Genomic DNA, 9,594 nt, shown 5'->3' with positions numbered 1-9,594 from the left:
AATTAGGCCCTTCTGCTAGCTCAGCGGCTCCGCGCCTCCCCAAGGCGAATGTCCCCTGGCCGAAGTCCCCGCGGGGCACACCAGGGGCCTCTTCTCCAGCCCTCGGGGCCCCAGGCCCGGCCTTGCCTGCTCCCAGTTAAGCCCCGTGGCACAGCCTTGTGCCCACATGCAAGCCACCCCCCCATTCTGCCCCTTATCTGGGGACGTCCCAGGGCCCCTGTTGGATGGCTAAGACCCCCATATCACGGAGCCGTCCCTGTCACGTGTCCCTAGCACGAGCACCCGATACATTTGCACTCTCAGAGATCAACAATAACCCCTCATATATGGAAACAATTGTAATAATGTACTCTAATGAAAGTTAACACTTATGAATTCTTAATTTCTGGAACTTTTCATTTAATATTTTATTTTGTTTTTGAGACAGAGTCTTGCTATGTAGCTCAGGCTGGCTTTGAACACTGGACAGTCTTCCTGCCTCAGAGGTGTGCGCCCCGCTACCCTCCTGATAGTTTGGATGACGTCTGTTCCCCAAGGCGCATGTGTGGAAGCACCCCTGGGACTCAAGGGGTGGGGCCACGGGGGCGTGGCTATGGGGTGGTATTGGAGGGAGATTAGGCCCCTGAGTCCACCCTCTCTTCCTTTCTGCCTCCCAGTTGCCCCAGGCGTGGGCTTCCTTTATCTCCAGCTCCCAGCATGCTGCTGTGGCACCAACCCAAAAGCAGACTTCCAGAGAACTGTAAGTAGTAACCCTTTCCTACTTAGAAGTTATCTGTCTCACATGTTCTGCCACAGTAAGGGAAAGCTAACACGGATGTAGATATACATGTAGAGATAAACTGGTTGTAAATAATCAGTTCAGAGCTTGCTGTGGTGGTGCATACCTGTAATCCCAGCATTATGGGAAGCTGAGGAATGAGGATTGCAAGTTTGTGACTTAGCAAGACCCTGTCTTAAAATTCTAAAAAAAAAAGGTTGCGGATGTAGCTCAGTGCAAAGGCCCTGGGGTCAACCCCCAGTGCCAAATGCGCATGCGCACCTACACACACACACACACACACACACACACACACACACACACACGGCTCCCTCAACTATGGGCTCCTGGCAAGTCCAGCATCTGTCTGGCTGCCCAGCCAACTGGTGACTCAGGCAAGAGCCTACACGATTGTTCCAGCTCCAGGCTGCTGCCAGCAGAGCCCTCGTAGCTCTAGGAGGACAGGCCGGGTTCTCGGGTAGGATGAGGCTGCCAGTGTCAGGATGGCAGCCCGCTTTACTCCAGTCCACCAGCAACACGTGCTCAGGCACCTTAGGGTGAGGGCTGAGGTGGGGGTGGGGGGCTGTGGCCTGGCCGGGCTGATACAGAGAAGGAGCCAGGCTGCTGCCCCAGCCGGATCAGGGTTCTCCACTGCAACACCAACGTGCTATGCCCAGGGGTCTGCGCTACACAGGCTGCTGAGCATCCTCCTGGCCGATTTATGCGGCTTTGGGCGTGGATGACAGGACAATCACCGACTCATCAGAGCTAGGGGGACACAGGAACCCCCAGCTTCCCGCTTCCCAAGACTGCATGTTCACGAACTGCTCCGAGTTACCGACAGAGAAAACAGGGTAGGAGCCCAGGGCCGAAGAAGTACAGGAGATCCCGGTTTCAGCAAACTGAAATGGGTGTGTTATTTTTGTTTCTGTTTTTGTTTTTTGTTTTTTGAGACAGGGTCCTGCTATGTGTTCCAGGCTGGTCTTGAACTCACTGTGTAGCCTAGCCTCGAACTCATGGCGATCCTCCTGCCTCAGCTTCCCGAGTGCTGGGACTACAGGTGTGTGCCCCTCCACCTGGTTCTACATGGGAGCCATTGAGCAGCTGTGCTACGTGATTGTGGTGAATGTATGCCCTCTGTCCACCAGGAGACATTGCTTCCTGAGGTTCCCAGACATTCTGTGACCACGAAGTTCTTTAGGCCACGTCTGCCTAGGGGAAAAAGACCTTGAGCAGAGCAGCTCTGGCCAGCTCCTGCCAGGTCACAGGGAGCCTGGGTGTTATGGGGAAATCACCTGGTCCGGGAGGCTGTGACACAGCGGAAGGAAGCCATAAGCTGCAGACCTTGACTCACCGCCCTGGGCCGTCCCCATCCCCAAGCTCCCAGCCCGGGACAGGAGACACAGAACAGGGCCTCGGCTGATGCCGGCCAGCGGTGAGCTCTGGGTGGAACCTGGGGCTCTTGGGTTTCAACCTGGAACAAGAGGCCCACAGCACTGCTGATCTGGAAACCACGCTCTGTGCACAGGAGTCTATATTTTTATCATCCTGGACACTGGGCCCCTGAGGGATGAATCTGATCTGGGACACAGTGAGGCCACAGAGCCAGCGGATGCTGCAGCCTCATGCAGGGGCCCAGGCTTCCTGCCTCCTCCACCAGCAGGGCAGTGCAGGCCCTGCTGAGGGGACGCTGGCCTTTCCTGCCTTCCCCAGCTGGGAGTTTTGGTATCAGCAGCAGCCTGTGATTGACCTGGGGGAGCCTGGCATTCAGGATTTGGCCAGAATAAACCAGGCAGGCTGATGGGCAGGGGCTCAGCCCTGAGAGGCTGGGGAAGAGGGTACAGCTGCCTCTGGACAGCAGTGGCTGTCCAACTTGAGCACACATCGGATCGGTCACTGGGAGGGTTTGCAAAAGCATGCCTGGCTCAGCCCACCCCAGAGTGGCTGCCTAGGTCACCCAGGATGGGACTGGAGTCTTCATTTCCCACAGGTTGTCAAGAGGCTGCTGTGGCTGAGTCAGCTGCTCCACTGTGCCCCCAGGGGGAGGACACCCTGGGCCCCATGCTCACACTGCCCTGAACCCCTCCCTCTTCCTGGCTTCGGGCCCAAGAATAGAGGAGTCCCACAGGGCAGTCTGCCCTGTAGCTGGCAACCTTAGGACACCAGCAGAACTCAAAGATGGGTTGAGATACTGCTTTAATTTTGTTGTTGTTGTTTTGAGACAAGGTCTCTCCGTAGTCCAGGCTGGCCTCGAATTCACTACGTAGCCTAGACCGCCTCCAATTTGCTGTGATCCTCCTGCCTCAGCCTTCCAAGTGCTGGGATTTACAGGTGTGCACCACCATGTCCAGTTTGTATGTTAATTTTTAAGAGAAAGAACATAGAAGCTTGTGTTGTCAGCTTTCTATTACTGTAGCAAAAACCTGAGTTAAATCAATTTAAAAAGAGAAACTGGTAGCAGGCATGGTAGCACACCTGTACTCCTAGTATTCTGGAAGGCTGAGGCAGGAGGATCACAAGTTTGATCCCATTATGGCAACTTAGCACAACTGTTTCAGAAATTTAAAAAAGGGGGTCGGGGTGTACTCTGTGCCAAGGTCCTGGGTTGGATCCCAGTACCTCCACGCCCCCACACACAAGGAAATGATTTTTTGCCTCACGGTGCTGAGGCTTCAGTCCCTGGGTGGTTAGCGCTGCTGCTGCGCCACGTGTGTCTCACAGCCCCCTCCCAAGGCGAGACTTGGTGACCTCAACTTCCCACCAGGCTCAAGGGGCAAGGTGGGGACACGTGGCCTTGGGCGCAGCGTCCAAACACAGGTGGACCCGGGCTGCTCTGACGCCAGGCGTCCGGTCCCACGGCAGTGGCCTCCCCTCCACAGGAAGAGATGCCACTCGTATCCCGACTGCCCCCACAAAAGCAGAAGACGTAGTTAAGCGGCTGCGCCCTCAGCCACCAGGCCTGAGTGTAGACGAGAGGGCGAGCCGGCCGCCGTGCTCTTCTTCCCCGGGGCGTCTGGAAGCTTCCGGCTACACCTCGCCCCTCTCCCCTCCCCGAGCCTCCTGCTCCTCCGCCCAAGCCGTTAAAAATAAAAAATTTCCCTGCTATCTAGACGTCACACACACCCCGACTTCAGGGCTTTAGCGCTATGTGGCACCACCCAGCTGGGCTCCACAGAGGCGCGTCACGATTGGTCGGGATTGAAAGCTGTGGGCGGAGCCCCGGGAAGTGGGCGTGGCACCACCCGCCAGTGCCAGGTGACTGCGGCTCCAAGCTCCGCCCCTCTGGTCCGACCCGGCCTGCATCCTGTGGCAAGGTGACAACAGACTTGGCAGTGGCACGGCGAGGCCAAGGGCTTCCCTTCCTGCACCCAGTGTGGGTCTGGGCAGTCTTTATTTGAAAAATTATCATTTATTTTAGGGCAGAAATAAGAAAAAGGAGAAGTGCTCAAGGGGAAAAGGGTGCTTTGAGGGGACAAAAAAAGATACATCCTGCAAGCAGAACCGATTGCTTCAAGAACAAGAGGACAGTGGTCCAAGAGGCCATTGCTGCCGTCTTTTTGTCTTTGGTGGCTGACCAGGCGGCCCCACTTGCTCTCCTGCTAGAAGCCTGACATCGAGCTCCAGCTTCCGTGCGTTCCAGTCAGAAGACTGGCACCGAGTGCAGGGAACAGCTTGGTCCTGGCCCAGTCTTTCTGGGGTTGGTCAGAGGCGGTGAGTGCCAGGGTGGCCGTGTCTCTGGTGTCCCGAGGCAGCCCTTGACCCTCTGGACTCCAGCCAGGGCCACAGTGGCCTCCCCCGCAGGCCCCGGCTGGCCTTGGGCTGACAGCATCCCCTCGTCACACTGCCCCTCTGTCCAACGCACATGGGCAGGGGTCGAGGGGGGTGAGGAGCTGGGGCTGGAGCGGAGAGCAGCTGACTGTCCTTCCAGCCGGCCCAGAGGAGCCTCCTGCGTGTACTATCGGCGCCGTGATCAGAGCTGTAAGCCGGGCCCAGCTGACGCCCGGGATGCTTGGCACTGGAAATGGTTATTGCTTTACACATTGCTTGGCATCCAACCTGTTACTTGGCTAAGGACAAAGCACTCCACTCCAGCTCCAGCTTTCCTTCCGTCCTACAACCCCTTCCCTCAAAGGGGCTGCCTCTGTCCAAGCCCTTTACTGCGGGTCCTGTGTGCTCCAGAGAACGTGATACAACCCAAGAGCAAAGCCAACTGTGGCCAGGCCTCATGCTGGTCAGGACTGGGGACGGTGCTCCCGAGGTCCGCACTCCCATGGTCTTCAGAGGCAGAAATGGACCCAGGTGAGAAATTCAGCAACTGGCGACCAGTGCTGGCCGGGTGGCCTGTGACAGACTCTACCTGGGTTTCCAGGTCTGCAGGTGGCCTTGCCAAGCCCCCCTGGCAGGCAGTCGCCCCCTCTCCCAAGGCGTGGGGAACAGGGCGCCTCTGTCCCCATACAACTGCTCCTGCTCCTTCCAGATAAAGGAAACCCATCACTGTCAGAGACCATGTCTTTTTTGGCTCCTATTTTCCTTTTCAAATCAAATTACCCCACTGACACAAATTTAAGCAAACAGTTTCATTTCAGGTCACAGGGACTCAGGGCTGCAATCAAAGATCTGAATGAAATTCCTAGATAAACACAGTAATTAGGAGCATAATAAAAGCAGAATCAAACTGTCCCAGCCTCCCATAACACTAAAAGGGAATTTGATTCATTTTAAAGTGATATTTGGGCTTCACGTATAAGGGGTTCATTTTCATAAAGGCAGAGAAAATAGAGATCGTTACAATAACCACACGAGACTAGGAATGTAATTATAAAATAAACCATACCCTAGCAGGCAAATTATTTTAATGTGTTTGCAAGAATTGAATATTCTGTATGGAATTAAAATCAAAGCCAAAAAAAGCATTGTGCAGAAAATTAATTAAGAGGAAGACACAAAACTTTGTCATAAAATTACAAATACAAAATGCAACAAATGAAATGCAGATTCCAGATTTTAGTGACATTAGTAACTAGAACAGAAACAATGAGTTAATCATCAAAGTAACTAATTTAAAAAGGGACAGCCCTTGAGCTAACCCTCCTCTGCCTACCAGGAATCCTGACCACGGCTTTCCAGTAACTTCCACAAGCTGGTGCTGCTCTTAAGAGGACTCTGTCCCTACACACTGTCCCTACCCCACCAAAATGTGTGCATTCATTCAACTCTTTTAGCTAAGGCAACTGAAGGAGAATTTCTTGACATCGCAGCCCCCTCAGAAACCATTGACTGCATCCACGTAAACAAAAAGAAATGAACAACCCCTCCTGCTGAGGACAGTGTCTCTCCATTGCCATGGGACTCACTGCTTTTATTTAAAAGATGGGGTGGAAGGGAACAGACCAGACCTGGCCATTTGCTGCTGGAGAGATGGCCCACGAGACAGGGACATGTGGCCAGCCCGTGGGTGTCCCTCCAGTGCCACACAGCGTGGAGGCAGCCATGCAGGCCACTCAGGCCCTCAGAAGGGTGTCCCTTGTCCTCTGAGCTACCAGGCCTAGGAGAGACCACTCGCAGCTCCACGTAGCCTTAGCTCAGCCACAGAGATCACTGAGGCCAAGGCCACAGAGGCGAGTCCTGGTCCTGACCACAGGACGCTGCTCATCCAGACAAATCCCCGAGCACAGGGGGTGAGGTGGGGGCCCTGGCAGGCAGACTACAAAATGGAGATTAGCAAATTGTATCAAAAAGTATCAAAACATTTCAAAAAACTCTAAAAACAGCCAGGTGTGACAGGTGCAGGGTCAGGTGCCTAGGCATCTATGCCGCTGCCCATGTATGCTGCAGAAGACTAAGCTGGGGCCGATGCCAGCCACTGTCCTGTGTGCAGCGGCACCCCGGAGACACCAGGAGGCCTGGCTGCAGCCGCACCGTGCTGAAAGGTCCCTCTTGGCGTAGGGCTGGGAACTGGGAACCACGCGGTTAATTCCCCCGAACTCAGGGCACAGCCCCTGGCCTCAGATGGACGCCACTGCTCCCTGGCATTTGCTCCCCCAAAGTTAGCTTCTGGAGGCCCTGCAAAGTGCCCTTAGGTCACTGAATGGCTCAGGGGAGGCAGAGGGGCATGCAGGATACAGATATACACACATGGCTCTGCCCTGATCGATTAAAGTCCTGCCTGGCAGCCTTGACAAAATGGCAGAATGTTAAAACTGCCGGGCGAGAATTTCTGGGGGATGATTCTTGCTGTACTGCCCAAGCTGACCCCAAATGCCTGGGCTCAAGCAGATCGTCCTGCCTCAGCCTCCTGAGTAGCTGGGACTATAGGTGCGTGCTACATCTGACCCCTCGATACATGCTTGAAGCAGATCTCTGCAGGTAGCCAGCACCCTTTCACTTTCCACTGTTTGTCGCTTTTATTACCACATTCATGTCTTACACAAACAAGGCTCCAACTCAGGCGAGGACTGAACCTACAGCTAATATAAAGCTATAACTTTTAATTCCTTTAAAAACAAGAGCAATTAAACCCTGAATAAAAGCCATCCTGATTTTGAAAGATCAAGGAAAAACAATCCAGGTGTTCTCATAGCTCCAAGAAACTCAGAGCACAGACAGGTTATGGTTTTTTGTTGAGACAGGGTCTTGCTGTGTAGTTCGGGCTGGCCTTGAACACACTATGCAGCCCATGCTGGCCTCCAACTCCAAACAATCCTCCTGCCTCAGCCTCCTGAGTGCTGGGACTATGGACAATTTACTGTAATGGCAGACGTGTTTTTGTGAGACTGGTTGGCTGCCACAGTAGCCCAACCAACTGCGCGTTCCTGAAGGCTACCAGCTTCCGCCCAGCCTGCCGCTCTGTCCACCATTTCACCCCAGCTGGAGAGCATAGCACAGTGGATTTCCAGCTTTGAAGCCCAGGCAGCAGAGCTGACCCAGGCATCCCACAAGTCCTGCGCCTCTGAAACACCTAGCTGTCACTAGCCGCATTCATGGCCCCAAGCTGCCTCTCCCACAAGGCACCAGAAAATCAGGAGTGAGGCCAGAGCTGCCCCAGGCAGGCTCCAGCAGCAAAAGCAGGGAGAATGGGCTTAGGCTAAAACTTGGGGGCTCGCCTCTCGTGGGGTCAGGGCCACCCTATGTGTGCCAGCTGCTCTGAGTCCAGGGCAAAGGCCTAGCCAAGCTGGGGTGAAGATCTCACAGCGCCCTCTGCTGGGCCTTCAGTCAACTCTCTACAGAAACGCCTTTTGCAGAGGTCTGGGAGGAGGAAGGAAACGCAAGGCTCACGGCTGTTTGGAAAAGCTGGCTAGGCGGCTAGCAGGGAATGCAGGCCTTCTCAGAGCCTTCAACACACTCAGGCTGAAGGAGCTGAGCTCTCTGGCCGGGTTAGGTGCCTCACAGAACTCCTTGCAGTCTCAAAGCCTCTGGGGACTGCCACATGCAGGTGATTGAACACGTACACTGCTTGCACACTAGTGACACTGGCAGTGTCTGGGCACGGAGGCTTTTGTCTCCCCAGCCGCCCATCTGGCGTATGAGGGCATCTGATGATCCAAACCAAGTCGGCCCCACGGGCAGAGGAGCAGTGGAAGTGGGCGTGGTTTTCTTCGGCTGTTGTTGTTCACATTAATCTCCTCCTTGAGATCAGACCCCTGCTGGGTATAGATCACTGCTGCCCCCCTGGGTCGCCCTCCCCACAGCTCTCAGTCAGGGCCTCCCGAAGCAGTCCAGGCACTGGGAGGGGCACTGGACGGGAGGCTGCCCACCAGCAAGGAGCCTATGCGAGGACGCTGTCACCAGGAGGAGCCCTGTCTTTCAGGGGATGAGGGACACAGGCAGGCCTGGTCCTGTCTGCAGAGCCCTCACTCTTCAGGGGCTGCAGCCAGAGGGAACAAAGCATCCACCCTTCCTTTCCTGAGAAATAAATGTAGATCTGGGGAACTCCATACATCGGTATGAGAGCCAGGAGGTTCAGGGCAAAAAAACTAACAGAATAATGTTTATAAAGAGCATCATGTCATCTCCCCTTCTTTTTCTCATTACCTGTTACTTTTCACAATTCAGAAAGGTGCCCAGCCACGATACAGGGACAGAAACAGCAGCAGCAGCACCCTGAAGGAAGTCCCTGTCCTTCATCCGACTGTCCACCCAGTGTGTGTCCTCACTTGAAGCCTTGTCAGCGACTGCCAAACATGGCCAGTGCTCCAAGCTCAAGAAACTGGTGGAAATACAGTCTTGGGGCTTCCCTGGAAGTTTTATTTATTTTGGGTTTTTTGAGACAGGGTCTCGCTCTGTCGTTCAGGCTAAAGTCCAATGCATGGTGATCCTCCTGCCTCGGCCTCCCAGGTGCTGGGATTACAGGTATGCGCTGCCACGCCTGGCTCTTTCCCTGGTGGTTTCCTATCTGACAATTTTGAGGTGGAGCCCAGGAATCTATTACTCTTCAAAGCTGAACCGAAATGTCCCTTTAAGGCACCGAGTTTCACTGTAGAAACTGCTGTGTCCCTCAGGTGCGAGCTGCTCCTGGGTTGGCCCGAGCCCTCGTGCATCTGCCACGGCGGGAGGCAGCCCACGCGGGCGCTCAGGCACGTTGACTGTCCCGGTCCCAGTGTGATTCTTCAAGCAGGACACGGAGTAAAGTCCACGTTGACTGGTGGCTGTGACATTGGAGAGATGGCAGGAGTTATTAAAGTGAAAAGAAGCGCTAAGGAGCGCAGGGTGCGTCCCGGGCACCAGGAGCCACCAGGGTGTGGGTGGCCACGGGTCACTGGCCACGGTCCTGGTGCCGCTTGCCCTTGCCCTTCTTCTTCTTGTCCTCCAGCCGCGGCTTGAGGGCGCACACGCAGGCC

General features: G+C 54.9%; 1 protein-coding gene and 1 long non-coding RNA gene across 2 annotated transcripts in view; one reads left to right on the top strand and one right to left on the bottom strand.

Annotated features, from left to right (window-relative positions):
• Positions 1-443: 443 nt before the first annotated feature.
• Positions 444-5,549, top strand: LOC117283928. Its single transcript, XR_004514989.1, has 3 exons — positions 444-485; positions 657-739; positions 3,637-5,549. It is a non-coding gene; the product is annotated as an uncharacterized LOC117283928 (long non-coding RNA).
• Positions 5,550-9,346: 3,797 nt separating this feature from the next.
• The window catches only part of Klhl36 (kelch like family member 36), a 7,977-nt gene continuing 7,729 nt past the window's right edge, over positions 9,347-9,594 (bottom strand). Inside the window, exon 7 of the mRNA XM_033757912.1 lies at positions 9,347-9,594. This exon is cut by the window's right edge and continues 1 nt beyond it. Within this exon, the coding sequence (XP_033613803.1) occupies positions 9,510-9,594 (85 nt within the window). The 3' untranslated portion in view covers positions 9,347-9,509.

This window comes from Fukomys damarensis, unplaced genomic scaffold (genome assembly GCF_012274545.1).
Source record: "Fukomys damarensis isolate Sample0158 unplaced genomic scaffold, DMR_v1.0_HiC HiC_scaffold_32, whole genome shotgun sequence".
Taxonomy (NCBI): Eukaryota; Metazoa; Chordata; class Mammalia; order Rodentia; family Bathyergidae; genus Fukomys; species Fukomys damarensis.
Note: the sequence above shows the minus strand (reverse complement) of the source record. Positions and strands in the feature narration are given on the sequence as shown.